Consider the following 19,093-nt stretch of genomic DNA (forward strand, 5'->3'; position numbering starts at 1 on the left):
GTTTTGTAAGTACATATATACATTTTTCTACGGGCAATATTTTTTTAAAGTTATTCTAAATGTTTATAAACTACAAAATTTATAGACTATATTAGATAATTTTTTTTATCTTTTTTTAGTACATTTTGATAGCATCAGTTTTCTACTTTCATTTGGCATACGCAGAATTGCCCTATCTTCATTATTTTTTGTCTTAGGTTATTGCAAAATATAGGTCTCTGGGATAAACAATTAGAATAACCCTTAAACTAATTAATGGATCGGTCTCAAATTTTGAGAGTTTGTTAAGTACCCCAATACTCAACTTTGGGTGAAACATTAAAATCGTAAGGTAGTTTTAGTAAAAGTTATTAACAAATAACGATTTTCATTTATTTTGCAGTTTGCGTAGCAACAAATTTATCTTTTTAACTTTCAAAAATCGGCATTTTAAAGGTTTTGTAATGTTCTAAATAATTAAATTTTGTAATTTTATGTCAACTATTTAGCTTTTGAACGGGGTGCAAAAAATAGAAAAAAATCGCGATTTTTGCACTAAATTGTTAATAATTAAAAAACTGACGCGAACTCTAGTCAGGAAACAGGTAGATTTTCTTCCTATAGGTCTACAATAACTAAAAAAGTAGTCAGCTACCTGGATCTTTGAGTGCCTCGAACATGGTCTATTTCTAGCTTATTACCCTGGAGTATATTGTATTGCCTGCATATCCGAGATTATTCACTAATGTTCTGGTAATAATTAATGTGTCTTCATTGATATGTCTTCTAGTGGCTCCTCTGAGCACATATTAAAAAAGTATAGGGAATAGAACACATCCTTGTCGTACTCCTTGTCCTATAGGTATCTCTTTAGATTTTTGTTGGTCTACTCGAATTATGACTTTCTAATACCGGTATAAATTTATAATGATCCTCACATCCTTATCATCTATTTCTATATGTTTGCAAGCTCCGAAATATTTATGTTCGCAAGCCTTTTGTGTTGTTGTCGAAGGCTTTATCAAAGTCAACCAGACACATGAATAATGAATACGTCACAGTTGACATCTTGACACCGTTCTATATATGAAATGTCTAGTTTCTAAATTAGTTCATCTTTTATGGATAAACCACAAAGGAAATAAAATAGGTAGTCTTAAAACTTGTTAAATATAGAACAAATGTTATTATTATTAACACAATATACAATTCAACATTTTACCAAGTAAGATTTTTTGCAGGTAACAGTGTACCAACACACGTGCCGAAACCAATATTGAAGTTATGTCCTTCACATACTGCTTTCATGGTAACTGTGTCGCCATCCTGCAAGAACTTTCTTTGAGATCCATCTAGTAGACTCACAGGCTTTGTACCTTTCCAACTTATTTCAAGCATCGAGCCAAATGAATCTGATGTCTGAAACAAATAAACATACTAATGTATATTTTGGCATAAAAAAATAAATATTTACTAGGGAAAGTTTCTTCTGTTCATATTTTCGTCTAAAAAAATCAAAATGATATATGGAATGATTTAGGAACTATGACGACTAAAGATTGGAATTCACAAGTGGCCTCACCCACAATCCACAATTTTACTAAAACGCTTTTATAACATTAAAGTTATCCTAGTCGAGGGCGCATCTGTTTTGAAATGGACGTTGAGAGGTGACTCATTTCTGTTTGCAGAAATTGCTTGAAAATAACTCATATAATAATATTTGAGTTATCCTCCCACTCAAAATGGTCCGAACATTGTTTAAATAATCAAAATGTCAAAATATGAAGGAAGAATTCGATTTTTTTATTGGTTTTTTGATTATAACTTTAAAACTATTCATTTCTAAGTAACGTTGTACGAACATAAAAGTTGCGTAATTAAATTTCCTATAATACAGAATTGGTTAAGAATTTAAAAAATAGTCACCCTTGTTGCAAAATAGCAATAATTGCGAAAAAAACTATACGAAAATAAGTATTCGCATTTTACGTTTTTCAACCATTTACGCTACACTTAGGACCTTCATATTTTACCCAGAAAAACTTTATGATATAGTAAAACAACACTGTAAATTTCATTAAGATCGGTTTAATAGATTTTGCAAAAAAAAATTTTGCAATCCAGCTTTCGCAAAAAAATTCATTTTTATTAATGTTGCAGGACTGAAAATGAAGCAGATAGCAAGTTAATTTTTTTTGCTTATAGAAGTGTACTGTACCTTTCATTTGCAATTTGCAAAATTAAAATCGATTAATTACCACGGCGTCAGGAAATTTTTTAAATAAATATTAATTTTTGGTGCTACGCGCAGGACAGCGGTGTTTGATTCACACAAGTTGATTTCCACCAAAATTTCTTCCAATCTTTGTCTAATATATTATTTTCTTACTCTATATTTTGTTGTATTTTAATATTTTAATTCCACAAAAATCACACTAAAATTAGTTTAGTTTATTATTTGTGAAATATTGTTTAAACAATTGCATATGTTTAAAAATAATAAACTTTTATTGTATATATGGAAACTTATATATGGAAGAAACCATATTTAAAAACGAACATCAATGTATTGCTTTTGCGGATGATCTAACAATATTAGCAAAATCAAAGAAAGAATTGAAAACAATTGTGAAAAAAATAGAAAAAGAAGCAAATAGGTTTGGTCTAAAGATAAATGAAAAGAAAACTAAATACATGATAATGGGTGATACACAGCAAGTCAATGAAGAGTTTATAAAAATACAAGGGGAGAAAGATTACATATACAGTTTTGACAGAGTGGAAGAGTTTACTTACCTTGGTGTGAAAGTAAAGGAAAATGGACATGAAGATAAAGAAATAGAATCCAGAATTACAAAAGGCAACCAGAAATACGGAATGCTGAGATCCTTAATGAAGTCGAAGTTTGTTTCAAGAAAAACAAAAGAAAGAATTTACAAGACAGTGATTAGAGCTACGGTTGTATATGGAGCTGAATTATGGGTTTTAAGAAAGGCAGATGAAGAAAGATTAGAAAAATGGGAGAGGAAAATTCTCCGATCAATTTACGGCGGCATAAATACACAAATGGGATGGAGAAGAAGGACAAATAAAGAGTTGAAAGAGCTGTATACGGAACCAAAAATCACCGCAATAATAAAGGCGCATAGAATAAGATGGCTGGGACATGTGCAAAGATTGGAAAACCATAGAATGACCAGGATGATATTGAACAGGAAACCAGTAGGGAAAAAAAAGGAAAGGAAGACCCCGTAAAAGATGGTTTGACAGCGTCCAAGCAGATTTACGAGAATTAAAAATAGATAACTGGAGAAACAAGGTATTAGACCGAAAAGAATGGAGAGGAGTGGTAAGAAGAGCGCAAGAGAAATTGTAACAGAAGAATGTGCCATGAATTGTAAAATGAGAGCTATATGCTATATATATGTATATATTTATATGATGTATTTTTTATATAGACAAATTAATATTGTATATTGTAGATATGTATAGTAAAAAAAATGTAATTGTGTTTTTCACGCCCAGGGCCTACATGGCCTGTTGAGCAAAATAAATAAATAAATATGTTTAAAAATAATAAACTTTTATATTTTCTAAGTTAACATATATGAACAAATAAAGTTTTTGCTAAAAAAAGTGTTATTTCAAAAGATAGAGTATGTGTTTTTATTTTGCAATAAACAAATTTATTTATTTATATCGAAATGTAATCAAAATTAAAATGTATCAATCATTATCAAAGGTCATTGGAATGCCCAATCAGAGCAAACTATCCGCTGTCCTGCGCGTAGCACCAATAATTAATGTTTATTTAAAAAAATTCCTGGCGCCGTGGTAGTTAATCGATTTCAATTTTGCAAATCGCAAATGAAAGGTACAAAACACTTCTATACTCAAAAAAAATTTCAACTTGCTATCTGCTTTATTTTCAGTCCTGTAACATTTTGAAAAAATTATTTTTTTTTGCGAAGGCTGGATTGCAAAATTTATTTTGCAAATTCTATTGAACTTATCTTAATGAAATTTACAGTACTTTTTTACTGCATCATAAAGTTCTTCTGGGTGAAATATGAAGCTCCTCAGTGTAGCATAAATGTTTGAAAAACGTAAAATGCGAATACGTTTCTGTATGTTTTCTTCGCAATTATTGCTATTTTGCAACAACGTTGACTATTTTTTAAATTTTTAAAAAATTACGCAACTTTTATGTCAGTACAACTTTTCTCGGAAATGAATACTTTTAGAGTCATAGTCAAAAAACGAAGAAAAAAATCGAATTTTTCCTTCATTTTTTGACATTTTGATTATTTAAATTATGTTCCGGACCTTTTTAAGAGGGAGGATAACTCAAATATTATTATTTGAGTTATTTTCAAGCAATTTCTGCAAAAAAATTTGAGTCACCTCTTAACGTCCAAAAGTACTAATATTTTTACAGAAAGAGATCTTGAAAAAAGTTCTTGAGGGTGAAACAACTGGAATAAAGGTAAATGGAGTTCCCATTAACAACATTAGATATGCGGATACCACTGTCATCTTAGCCGAAAATATTGGGGATCTTCAGAGGCTGGTGACCAGAATAGCGGAGTTTGGACAAAAATACGGTCTAACAATGAACGTCAAGAAGAAATATGAGAATATCGAAAACTCAAAGAAATAACGAGAATCTCTTCATATACGGATCCAATGTCGAACGAGTATACCCATATGCATATATTGGAACAATGATCAACTCTACAGGTGATTACTTCCAGGAAATCAAAATCAGAATAGAAAAGGCGGGTCTCGGTGAATTCGTAACTATTTTAAATCCCCATCCTAATTACAGGCCAACTCGTAACTCTGGCGTGCAGGTAATTCTTCGATAACCCACTAACTACCGGTGAATTAGTAACTTTCATTTTTAAGTAATGTTGATAATTTAATACCGATATTCCTGGTATGTACCTGTAAAAATTACTCTCTTTGAAAGTGGTGTAAAAGGTAATTTATCATTTATGTATTGTCTCTTGGAAGAGTTACTAGAGAAAATCCAAATAAATTTTGTGAAAATGACTGAAATTCAGTAACAAATGTAATTCAAATGTAACAGATAACAGATTTCGTTATGAGTGCACGTAGGTGTAAGTTATTGGTGGTAAATAATTTTAAATTTCAATTAAAGAAAGTGCTAAAAAGTGGAAAACATTGATGGTACTGTTCTGCATCTGGTTGCAAGGCAACCTGTTATACCGACGGAATCATACGGCCTGCTATCATACGGCCTGCTATCATACGGCCCCTATTCTCATTTAAAAAAATCATCGTTTGCGTCATCACGCCCAGATGGATGACGTCACTAGTATGATATGTATACCAAAAAGTTAGAATTTAAAAATAAAAATCGGTCTATTTCGGGATTTATCTCCAGAGACGCCCATTCTCGAGAAAATGAATTTATTCCAACTTAAACGTCCTCACTGTATTTGTTTATAAGCCAAAAAATTGTTTATAACTTTAAAACAGTGCTGAGGCCGCTTAGATAATCCAATTTTAATTCTGTAAAGTGTTAGATAGGTAGAGAGCCTCTTTATATGTGAAAAAATTAGCAAACTTCTAAATGGTCTACTTTCTGCTCAGAAAGTTTTTAAAAAATTTGAACTTTTTTAAAAAAATTTAGATTGCAAAATTATTATGCAAAATCTATCAGGTCGATTTTAATAAAATTTAGTGGACGATTTAAGTATGTTATAAGGATTTTCTATGCGAATTACGAAGGTTCTAAGTGCAACCAAAGTTGTTGAAAAACACTTAATAAAAAGAGGCTTATTTTGCCCCCTTATTTTGTATTTATTTCTATTTTGCAGAAAGGGTAATAATTTAAGACATTTTTAACTAGTCGTGTATCATAAAAAATTCAATTATATATCTTTATTTTAATTCCCTACGACTTTGCTCCAAAATGAATCGTTTTAAAATTATAAGCAATAGTAGTAGAAAAAAATCGATGTTTTTCGAAATTTTTAAATATTTTAATTTTTTTAATAATGTTCCGGGCATATTTGAGAAGGAGCATAAGTGAATTATTATTATTGAAGTTGTCATCTAACTTTATATCTGCAAAAATCCGAACGCCACCTCGCTCATCCACAAATAGTAGTTTTTTACAGATCCGCCCTCGTCTATACATATATATTGTTTCAATCAAAAGAGATTTCAATTTTTATTATTTTTTTATAGGTACATATAATACACAACATGTTTTTAAGCAAACCAAGAACCATTCGCTTACATAATAATAATAATATGCTATATGCCCCGTGTTGGCTTAATCCATTACTGTTCAAATTTATTTCTTACGTTTTAACCTAATAACTACCTGGGGTAATAGAATTAAACAAAGGTTTCGAATTCACCTGTATAAAGTTGCAATTTGTTCAGGTAGTAGAAAAGTTACGAATTGGCCGGTGTACATTTTGATTTAAAAAAGTTTGTCATTAAGAGTTACGAGTTGGCGCGTGTCCGAAAAGGCTAGAGCAAATTTTAAGAAAAAGAGAAAAGTGCTCCGCACAAGAGATTTACAGTTGGGGCTAAGAGTTAGGTTGGCTAGATGCTACGTTTTCTCGAGTTTGTTTTATGGAATGGAAGCTTGGACCTTGAATGCGGCATCAATGAAAAGACTAGAATCATTCGAGCTGTGGGTGTACAGAAGAATTGTGAAAATATTGTGGGTGGAACACGTCACAAACAAAGAGGTTCTGGGAAAGATGAATGAAGAAATGGAAATCTTAAATACTATCAAAAAAATAAAATTAGAATATATTTGACATATTGCCCGTGGAGAGAGATACAACTTACTCCAATTGATTATGCAGGTAAATATTCAAGGGAAAAAAAGCATAGGGTGACGCAGAATATCGTGGCTGCGCAACCTGAGAGAACTGTACGGATGTACATCAAATGAATTTTTCAGAGCAGCCGTCTCTAAAGTCCAAATAGCTATGATGATTGGCGACCTCTGTCGCGGAGATAACACTTAAAGAAGAAGATTAAAATGAATGCCTTACCTCTCCGCTGATGGTTCCACTACCCATTAAATCACCGGGATTAACGTTGCAACCTGTTATGGTGTGGTGGACAAGTTGTTGTTTAGGAGTCCAGTACAAATATTTGTAATTTGAGCGACTCACAGTAGTTGATACATTTCCACCTTTTGCTGAAAATAAATACATAATCTTTTTAAAAATGATTCTTTAATAAACGTTATTAATCCAACAAAAGTTGATGGTGGGGGGACTGATAGTCAGAAAAACGCAGTAGACTACTATAAAAGGCATAATCCGATTTTATTTTTAAAAATTTGATCAATAAGATCAATCAAGACATTTTGTTCTAAACCAACATGTATATTTCTTAAAGATTAAGGACATTTCCACTAGATATACCTTACACTTAATGTCTAATTTGAAAAAGTATCACAATTCAAAAGGGAAAGTGGTTGAATGGTGCACAGCGGGTAATCGTGCGCTGTATTGTATTTCATATTCTGTGGATGATTTTAAGAACTCAAGAAGTCCTACACCTTTTGGATGATCTCGTGAACGGTTGACGCCATTATCTTTATTCGAATGTTGCACGTGGACTAAGTGAGATCCAATTATTGAAAATCGCAAGAATTCTGCTTTTAGTTTTTCTGCTCCAAAAATTAAGACGCTAAGTTCATAGGTTTTATTAAGTTGCTTTGAGCTTACTATTGATTTAAATCATGTTGTTTTCCGTACATTTTGGTGCATCTGTTGGTTTATATGGTTTAGTATTTTTTTGTTTGTGACGAAGTTTGCTATTTAAGGCGTATAGGGGGTAATAGTGCGCAGGATTGCGCATGATTGCCCCACAAATAATGAAGTGGTAAATAATAAAGTCACCATTTTCCTTTCCAGAGGCTATAAAACTACACTAGAAAATCTATGATTCTTACATAAACTAACGAAGATTTACAAAATCCTCTGTATGCAATTAGACATGCCGGCAAAAAAACAAGGGAAACGATAAGAGCTTTCGACATTCAAAATCGACTTCAAGAAAAAGACGAACGGGTTTATGTACCTAGATGAGCTACAAATGTAGGCTCTGTTTGTTGATAGTGGAAGAACTATCATGGCCGTTTATTGCATGAGTGCTGGAGAGAATTATATTCCACTCATGTTGATCTATCACGAGTTGAACCAGAAATTAAAAGAAAATCTCGAACAATCGAAAAATCTTACAAGCTCACCAATGAAGATAAAATTGGAGAACGCCAAGGAAAAAAGATGGTTAAGGGACGTGAATCTTAAGAGAAAGGAGGAACAGAAAGCAGCAAGAAAGGCAACTATTCAAAAATGATTTGTTAAAAAATCGCTAGATATCTCGCCAGACAGAAAAAAACTTGAAGGCAAACAAAACAAGAAGAGAGTGCAAAAGGAGCTAACACCTGAGTAGTCTGATGTAACAGACACTTATTTGTCAGATATTATCGATAAAGACAAATTATATGATATAAAATTAAGTTTCATTCCACCACCAGAAAACCAGCTGCACCTAGGGACATGTTGTATTTGCTGGAAAACAGAAGAGAGCAATATTTAAAGAATTTTATAAAAACATTATTCAGTGCGCACCATTTACCAATCCGTGCGCATGATTACCCTCATGGATGGGGAATAGTGCGCAAAGGCACTTCTTTCGTTTTTTAAAATTCTGCTTTAGTACTTTGTATTTCTCTAAAAGCTATTTTAAATATTAAAAGTAGAATAATTAGAGCTTACGGTAACATACTAGCCGTTATGATAGATTTAAAGAATTTACAACAGAATCGATTTCTGCTTAAGTGAGCACCGTCCCCCCACTTTACCTTACTCCGATGGACTTTTTCAATTTTTTTACCAAATTAGTATTATCAAGAAGACGAATAATCTGGATGTTCCCATGTTGGAGCAGCCGCTGTTTATGACTACTGGCAAATTTGGCAAATTTTAGAGCTCTATGACGACCTCTGTTTCGACAGTACAAAGGTACGTAGTACATCAACATCTGCTGATAGAGTAACTCATTGTTATGCTAGACAAGTGAGAGTTTCTACCTAGGATCTTTTTATATTATATCTTGGATCTTTCCTGTATTGGATCTTTTTTATATTGGATCTTTCTACATCTATTTATGTTGCATATAAAGCTATCTTCACGTTTATAAACTTTCCAGCGAAACCTAGTGTCCAGTAGCATTCCTCAATGTTTTGATGCATTAGGAGAGGGAATCTGAGCGTTATTTATTCTTATGAAAGTGTGTTGGGTTTTTCTGTTAATAAGGTTGACACGGAAGTATGAAGTTGGTCTACGGACGTTTACAATTTCCTGTTAGTTTGTACACCGTCGTTCCAACAGCCAGATTGCGAGTGTCATCAAGCAATCGTTGCAATAGTACTATGTTCAAGATACGAGTGTTACCAAGAATGTTCAAAAATTGCATGAGTGTGCAACAAAGAGCAGCGCAGAATAGAGAAGATTTTGATGTAGTGATCACAAATCTCAAGTAGTACACCAGAAGGTGAAGATCTCGTGACATTATATGTACGACTAGTATTAGAAATCTAAATCTACCCGGTCAAGCATATGGCAAAATATGTATTGTACGTTTTACTAAAATAACTGAAGTATCTACTGCGAAAACCAAGCAGGAAACAGCTCGTAGTAATAATAGGCCTCCTAACTGGACATGCACCAGACAAAGAACCAATGCATACAATGGAACTGTTCATGGGCGCCCATATAAAATGTTTTAGGGGACACCAGACGTTAAGATGTTACACATTATATTTTGCATCCTTTGGATGACAATATATAGTTTACTAAAGCATCCGAAAAGGTAGGGTGGACACGGCCCCCCTGCCTATGCGTATGGGCACCTATGGAACTGTTGCATGGAGACTTCAGCGAGCTGCAGACTCTGTAGAAAAGAACCTGAAACAGTCAACCATATCTTGAATTGCGAGGTATTAGATCGAAGGCAGCAAACACTTTTTTTAAACACCCAAGTGACTCCAAAAATATATGGTACCCATCCTTTAGACCTATACTAGGTGGTACAGGGTTCCACAATCCTGGAATGAGTATCATGAAGGTATGGAAGACGTACAATAACCCAATTGGCTGCAGTACGAACGGTTTATAATACACGGGCTATGAAAAAAAAAAGAAGTCTAAATCTGGTATCTACCGATTTAAAAGAGGAGTGGCTATTGCTGATGGTAAAATTTCTGAAAGGAGTTCTGTTGGTGAATTAATATAGCAGAATATCACTGGTGTTGTTAAGTTAAATGAGATAAATATACTTACGGGTTAAGTCCACTTGAAGATTTATATCAAAATTAAATTTATCAGTATGTCTAAGGTATGGTAGCGGTTTTGGATCTTGAGGAAAATTGTCAGTCTTAAAAGGCTCCAAAGCCAAAGTAGTCACGACCCATGGTGAAATTGTGGTGCCTAAGTTTTTAGCCAAGAAGGGCCCAAGTGGAACGTATTCCCATTTTTGGATATCCCTCGCTAAAAAGAATCGTTTAAGACAGATTAAAAAGATATATAAATAACATACCACTCCAGTCGTTCATAATTACGAATCCAAATATATGGTCTTCAGCGTTTTCCATTTTTATAGGTTCACCCAATTTGTTGGAACCACCAACGAAAAAGGCCATTTCTAATTCAAAGTCCATTAATTTGCAAGGGCCAAACACGGGATCTGTACCTACAAATGAGAATGCGGTCTTTAAAAATAGATTATTATATGTTGTTGCATAAATATATAAAAAATTAATTACTCCCCAAACTCTTCATCATTATCATCATAATGTAGTGATGGTGAATGTGGTGATTTTTAAATCACGCCGTGATCAGTGACCGTGATCTTTAGATAACGGTGATTTTAAACAGTGAAACGTGATCGCCGTTCTTTTATGTACAGTAACAGTAGGGCATACAATACCGGACTAAAATCTGAATACCGGTATTTGATATTTGAAATATCGGGATACCGGTATTAAAACCGGTATTATTAATAAAAAATTTACTAGTTATATTTAAGTTTAAGTTTAAAAATTTATTTATTTGATCCACATTTTTGGGCGATAAACGATTTCTTCTTAGGTTTGTTAACTGCCCAGACTTTGAAAATACTCTTTCGGAAGGTACCTACTGATGTGGCAGGTAATGACAAATATTTTATAGCCAAATATCTAATAGAGCTCAGTGAAAGTGGATTTGTATTTTTTCCAAAATTCTATCGGGTTATTTTTTCTTGCCAAATGTGACATTTCGCAAGAAAATGTGGCATTAGGTAGTAGACGTAAAATATAAACATTCGCTTTATATTGGCGATACCGCCGATTCTCGATGGTGGCATACTCGGCTCGGTATGTGTAATAAATATGCCTGATATAGATTTTAATACAACGAAATTGTTTGTTTATCTTAAAAAAATTCTTGTAATTAATTAATATTATTTTATTAGATTTATATTGTGCATAAATTCAATTTTTATAAACTAACGTAATATCAAAATACCGGTATTTGTACATAAATACCGGTTTTTAATACCGGACAAAAATCGTCCGGGATTCCGGTATTCGGGATCCCGGTATTGTAAGCCCTAAGTAACAGGTAGTCACAATAATTGTAAACTAAACGCGATCGCGATTACTCTGTATTAGGTCATACTATAAAAACATATTGCTAATATTGCATATGTTTAACGCAACTAGATAGTTGACCTATTTATAATATAAATTTACAATACCAACAACAGAGTAATCCTTTCAAAAAGCAATATAAAACTTTCTTGACAACGCCTCCTCTTTAAATAAGACTAAAAATGGACGGCCGTTACCAGTGATTTTTAATTCACCGTGAATAAATCACCATTAGTGAAATCACGTACCATCACTATCATGGTGCTATAGCTCTTAAAGGGCATCGACCTTCTCAAGATTTCTAAGACATTATGCTCTGCCTCTTACTTGAATTTTCTTGTTTTCCACTTCCCAAACCCTATGAAAACTATTAACAACACACTTACCATCCATTACAAGCGTTTGACCATAAGGCCTATGAATTGAAGTACCAGAAACTACCACAGAACTAGCTCTACCATGGTAACCAACTGGTAGGTGTTTCCAATTAGGCATTAAAGCATTTTCTCTGCTTCTAAACATGATTCCTACATTAGTGGCATGATGAATGGAAGAATAGAAATCTGTGTAGTCGCCAATTCTGGCAGGTAAGTGCATAGTGGCTTCAGATTGTGAAACAAATGCTCTAAAATTAATAGAAATGTTAGTATAATATATGGATGTTATCCATACTACACACTACCTTTTTCGTAAATCCACATCATTCTGTAAAATAGTATTATCTTCAGAGAGAAGGCTCTGTATTGTTTCCCTTGCTTCTTTCCATGCCTGTGGACTTAGTGCCATTAAGCTGTTTAATGTGGCCTGTAACATATTAAAAATAAAATAAAGACATCTTAAATTTTTTTGTTTGTTCCAAATTTCTAGTACTGTTCAACGTACAAAGACAGATGCATTTTTTTCGTCATTCCTTTTTAGATATTGTTAATATCTCATTTATAGCAGCAAATGAGCAAGACATGTTTGATCTCCTGCGAAGAGTTGAGTACGAAAGCAATAAAGTTGGACTGAAAATCAATAAAGCTAAGACAAAAATAATGGTGGTCGACAGATTCGACACTATTCAACTGACTAACATGTTACAGGAATACCAGATAGTAAACACCTTTGTCTATCTCGGGTCTAGTATAACTAACGATGGTAACTGTGAAGCAGAAGTTCGGAGACGTATTGGTATGGCAAAAAATGCGATGAGTCGCCTAACTAAAGTTTGAAAAGACAGATCTATCTCTCAAAATATCAAGATGAGACTGGTGAATGCCCTTGTATTCTCAATATTTCTATACGGAACAGAGACTTGGAGTCTTCGCGCATGTGAGCGCCAAAAAATTGATGCCTTTGAGATGTGGTGCTGGAGAAGAATGCTACGCATACCTTGGATAGCTCATAGGACAAACGTTTCCATTCTAAACGAACTCAATATTAAAAAAAGGCTGTCCACAATATGTCTGCAACGAATTCTGCAATTCTTTGGTCACGTGGTTCGCAGAGGTGACGACAGTTTAGAGAGATTAATTGTTTCTGGAAACGTTCCGGGGAGAAGATCAACAGGACGATCACCAACTAGATGGTCCGACTAAATAAAGAATTCAGCTGGAAACTCATTCTGCGAAGCTCTTAGAGCAGCTGAAGATAGAGACCAATGGAAAAACATTGTTAGGAATATTGGAAGATATCATGATCGTCAGTAATGGGGAAACGACAAGAGAGAGAGAATATCTCATTTTAAATTCGGCTCAATTTCGTTTTTCCTCCTATTTTTCTTGATTGCCTCATTTCTACCTCGATTAGTATTTTTTGTGTTCAACAATATTTTCTCATTTTGAAATATTTTTTGTTGATATTCCTAGAAGAAGTGTATTCGTATGTGTCATTGATTCCCAAAAAGCGTTTGACTGACTACAACATGGTATACTTATATACGTAGGTACTAACAAATATTAACCTAGCTCCTAATGATATTACTCTAAAACAAAGTTCTATACTACAATCAAGCAGTGTTAGATTAATATGGTATCTAAGTCTTTTTCTTTGCTCTCTTTCAGTTATTTTGACTTAAAAATATTATCAAGTACTTACTTCTTTAAATACATTCTGATGATTCCTCAGCTCCGGACCTATAAACAAGTGAGCAACCTCATTTAAATCTAAAATGAGGTCAGCTATTGCCACCCCAATTCTTGGAGAAGGCTAAAAATAAAATTATTTTAAAATTAATAATTTTTTTTTTAAAGAAAAATGGATGAAATTATTTACGAGTGAATTTAAGCAAAATTTTTGTAGACCAGGGCATTTAACACTAAACACCAAATAAATCGATTTTTAAATACAACACCATCCTTGTGGGATCGGTACTCACCGGAGGGACCGCAGACGTTCGGATATAATTAGCATCTCTTTGCAAAGACAATGACGTCGACTTTGCAAAGTAACAAGACACGTACTCAACACACACTACACATTGCACTAGGTACCTAATTGGAAAAATCCATACAGTACCATCACCATGCTAATGACCATTAGTTGTCGAGGCATTAGCTAAATAAAAAAATATACAACACCTTGAGACTCACAACTTTTTGCATTGTGTTCAGTGATGATGTCAGGTAAAAAGTCTACTATAGAAAAATGAGTGGAAATGCATAATTGTGTGCAAAGTGCACAAACATGCCAATTTGCCAGAGTGGAGGTTGCCTGGAGTTTCGAGGGATTTCGGCACTAAATTGATACAAACACGAATACGCCATCAGAACTGACTCTCGGAGAACCTGGTTCCCACGGTCACTGCTAGGACATGCCATCTTCTGTAGTTTCAAAGGTTTTCGGTCTTGAATGCATGCAAATATATTACTAGACGGTTTTTGGGGTCGCTGAATACGAATACGCCATCAGAACCGACCTTGGACCACCTGGTGCCCTAGTCACTGGTAATGCATGTTATTTTCTTGGGATATTCCCATCTCGGCTCACTATAATCCTTTAGCCCTTTATGATACCCCAGGTACATTTAAAAAACCCCCCAGGTCGGCTCGAAGATTAACAGGTAGGTATTATTTATTACCCCTTAGTAGGTAAAATAATAATTTTATCTTGGAATTACAGAAATGTACAGACATTTTGGGTTCTTTGTGAATTTAAGAAACAGTTTCCCTTGGTTGGAAATCTTGGCCGTGGAATCGATTTCTCTACTGATAGATAGGATAAAGCTTGGTTGGATGTTTGAGACATCTTGGCTGTTTGGATTTAACATAGTTGACGGTACGCTAATGTCACTGTTTTTGCACTATGTTTTATACAGCACGACAAAATACAGAACGATGTTACTCGCTCAACATCTCGTAGTGGAATCAATTTATCTTTCAATTAATTACTAATTCAGTATTCAGACAAAATAGAGTATAATGACATCTTTAAAGCGAAAGTATAAGTAAAATTTGTTATTAGTGTGTGAACGTTATTTTAAATAGCCAAAACGAAAATTAGCTTCAGATGAAACAAAGTGGAGATGTGTAAAGGATAATTGCAAAGCTTTCATAAAAACAATTATTGGAGAAAATAAGAATCGAATTACAACTAGTATAAACAATAATCCTAATCATGATCCAGAATCAGAAAACCTGTTAGAAAGAGAAGTCTTAAGAGGAAACAGTAGCAATCAACAGGTAGCGAAAACGCGTTCCAAGATTGAGGCTATAATTTTGAATATTTTTTCGAGATATTTGGCACACTTATTCGTAATATAATAAAGAATGGCGGTACAGAGCCCAATTTGAAAAATATATTAATATGTGGAAATTACTCTGTAATTAAATACAATATTAAAAAAACGAGCCTGTACCGCCATTAAGAAGAACAAAAAAATACACTTTCTTCAAATAAACTTTTTTATCCGATGCCTAGATTTTGTGTCATTTTGGAACTACTAATGAAATACAAAATTTTAGTAGTTCCAAAATGACACAAAATCTAGGCATCGGATAAAGAAGTTTATTTGAAGAAAGTGTAATTTTTTGTTCTTCTTAATGGCGGTACAGGCTCGTTTTTTTAATATTGTATTTAATTACAGAATAATTTTCACATATTAATATATTTTTCAAATTGGGCTCTGTACCGCCATTCTTTATTATATTACGAATATGTGTGCCAAATATCTCGAAAAAATATTCAAAATTACAGCCGCAATCTTGGAACGCGTTTTTGCTACCTGTTGATCGCTACTCTATCACCTTAAAGGCGGGTTGACATTACTAGTGAATAACGAACGTAGCTCACGCTTACGTATTTTGCTCGTGCTATTGTGAGATATTTTATTATCTATTTTCAAATTCGAGCAGTACATTTGGATCTACGCATTGCATAAATACAAATGTACTGCTCGAGTTTGAAAATAGATAATAAAATATCTAACAATAGCACGGGCAAAATACGCAAGCGTGTGCCACTTTCGTTATTCACTAGTAATGTCAACCCGCCTTTAGTCACGGGATAAAACGAAAGACTGAAGATGACTTATTTGAAAAACCTTCCAAATTAATTAGAAAAAAACTAAAGAATAAAGACTATAATGTAACGAATTTGACAACAAATGATTTACATTGTGCAAAAAAAAACTGTATTATGCTCGTCGGAAGTTACAACCAGCTTTAGCAAAATCAATGTTTGAAGCTCATAAAGTTTTATGAAAATTAGAACCAAAAAAAAATTGAGGGGAAAACTTTTTATTACTTTTTAGAATGACTTGATCGAAAATTTAGTGATATTTTCATGTGACAGTAATTTAAAATTTTTAATATTCCATGAGCCGAGCTGGTATATTTTTTATCGGGCAGTTTTAATCTTTGCGCCGACTTGGGACATTTTTAAAAGACCTACCTGTTTCTTAGGCCGAGATAGGCACTGACCATTTTCTTGAGTTTGGAGGGTTTTTGGGTTTTTTTTTTAAATGTGTCTGAAAGATTGAAAAATTAAATTTTATGAAAATACCCCACGAAACAACGAAACGGAATACTTCGACTCAAAAACTGCATACATTGCAAGAAAAGAGAATAGATTAGGTATTCATTTTTTTTTGTTATAGATTTTGAAAATGGCAAATAAAACCTAATGAATTTACCTAAGGCAAGCTAACATTTATCGTACAAGTACATAATATGTGCCTTTACAAGGAGAATAAAAAAGCGGAGAAAAAATAAAGTTCAATCCATATGCTAGAACGATTCCTAGGTGCTCTTTACACATTTTAACTTGTAGTACGTGTTGCCTAACATTAAGATGAACATTTTAGTAATAATTTTAAAAAGCATCAGTTTTTAGTTTCGTCAGGAGCATTAAAATAAAATGACGCAAAACTATATAAATTTGACCAATTACATAAGTTTACGCAATGAACGTCACGTTAGTCCACGTTAGTCACGTATTACTTTTTTCTATTTTTAAGACATTTAAGGTTAACTGTAGACTGTAGTGAACACCGGTGAATGACTTAAAAATTTCTTTGGAAATATAATGAGGGGTCAACAAAATAAAGTACTTACCTCTTGGGGAGTGGTAAATACTCCATATGGAAGGTTTTCGATGGGGAAATCACAATATTTAGGATATTTTAAAAAGCACTTCATGATGGGGACTTACCGTTCCCTGGAAAATGTAATATACTGAAGAATGTGTAGTGTTGAGAGTATTCAAGGTCAATAATTTATTATTTGTAATAACAGATTAGCTTATGGTTTCATAACAATTTGTTTGATTAGGGGGCATGAAGAAACAAAAATCAGAAATACTTTCGTATTTTACATCACAGTTGCTGATAAATTATCTTAATTTAACGTCAGTGACAATGCAAGGTCATTAACATTGTTTGAACTCTATCGGTATTGTAATGTATAGTATAGTGTAATAGTCACTATATTTCTGTAACGATAAGACATGTTATCAATTTTATAACAGTACAGTAAGTATGTATTTATTTAGGTTTATAATATTTTAATCTAAATTACATCACAATCACCAGTTCCTTGAATAGAATGAAAGGAATGAAACATACCTAGGTACTCGTTCGAACCGTAGATTTTTACCACACACCATTGGCGGATCTTGAGATTTGCCTTAGGGGGGAACTACCAATGAAACACCTCCGTAGAGGAAATACCTCCGTATTTCAGGCAGAGATTTTTGCAATCTTGCAATGTGCAAGAGAAAAAAACCTGAGGAAATTCGAACTTCAGCGGATTAACATATGCACAGATAACCAAGCAGCCATTGGGGCTCTTATAAACCCTAAGGTGAACTCTAGACTGGTCTGGGAATGTCGACAAGAACTTGACAGACTGGCACAACATAACAGTGTTATATTGGTATGGGTTCCAGGTCATTGGGACATATACGGCAATGAAAGAGCTGATTGCCAAGAGAGCATCAGCTACAAAATACCCGGGCCCAGAGCCGGCCGTCGGAGTGCCAAAAAGCACCGTCCGCGAACGAAAAAAGCCTGGATCCGAAGCCAACACAACTCACACTGGGAGAGTGTACCCGGTCAAATACATGGCAAGATGTATATCGGACGGACATGTGCTAGTAGGGCTGAGTTACTGCTGAAAACAAGCAGGAATCAGCTCAGAGTCATAACAGGTTTCCTCACTGGAAATGCGCCAGTTAAGGCTCACCTGCATACAATGGGGCTGTTTCATGGAGACTTGAGCTGCAGACTCTGTAACAGAGAACTTGAAACAGTCAACCATATTTTGCAAGACTGTGAGGTATTGGATCGGAGGAGGCATACACTTTTCGGAGACATCGAAGTGACTCCAAACTCCAAATATATATGGCACCCACCCACTAGACCTGTACAAGCTAGTACAGGGTTCCAGAATTCTGGAATGGGTTTCAGAACGCAGAAATAACGTTGGGGATACTTTACTTGATTTTTGATCTTGGATGCCCTGGGAAATGGGACATCCGAGAGGCCTTGCTGCGGTGATGCCGCTTACACTCAAAGATACGTAATATCAATAAAAATGTTAATTCAGACAACAAACGCAATACTTAAAATTTGTTCAATTCTTGGTTTTATTGGAACAAAAAAGCGATGTTCATCAATTCATTATTTTCGTTAGTTGAGCCAATGTACCTATTACGTTTATTGAATGGATGAACATTCATTATGTATACCATAATATCACTTTATTGATATTACGAACTCTGTTCATTGAGTCAACGAACACTATTCATTGAAACAACAACGTCGTTAATTGACCGGCGAAGACTATTCGTTGTGTCAATAACAGTGTTATTTCTCCTAACATATTTCGTTTATTTCTACAATTATTTCCGTTTATTCTTACAATTAATTCCGTTCATTTCCACAATAAATACGGTTATTCTTACAAGCAAGTCTATTCATTCTTACAATCA

The 19,093-nt window shown here is 33.9% G+C and overlaps 1 protein-coding gene across 1 annotated transcript; it reads right to left on the reverse strand.

The window, feature by feature from the left end:
• Positions 1 to 1,150: 1,150 nt before the first annotated feature.
• Positions 1,151 to 17,421, reverse strand: LOC126882941 (fumarylacetoacetase). The gene is made up of 8 exons (XM_050648018.1): positions 17,218 to 17,421; positions 13,763 to 13,873; positions 12,366 to 12,487; positions 12,070 to 12,308; positions 10,591 to 10,743; positions 10,335 to 10,541; positions 7,029 to 7,177; positions 1,151 to 1,398 (listed from the first exon to the last, which is right to left on the reverse strand). Exons 1-8 carry the CDS (start codon positions 17,299 to 17,301, stop codon positions 1,198 to 1,200), a joined length of 1,266 nt encoding a protein of 421 aa, XP_050503975.1. The 5' UTR covers positions 17,302 to 17,421; the 3' UTR covers positions 1,151 to 1,197.
• Positions 17,422 to 19,093: the final 1,672 nt, after the last annotated feature.

This window comes from Diabrotica virgifera, chromosome 4, assembly GCF_917563875.1.
Source record: "Diabrotica virgifera virgifera chromosome 4, PGI_DIABVI_V3a".
In the NCBI taxonomy this organism is placed as follows: Eukaryota; Metazoa; Arthropoda; class Insecta; order Coleoptera; family Chrysomelidae; genus Diabrotica; species Diabrotica virgifera.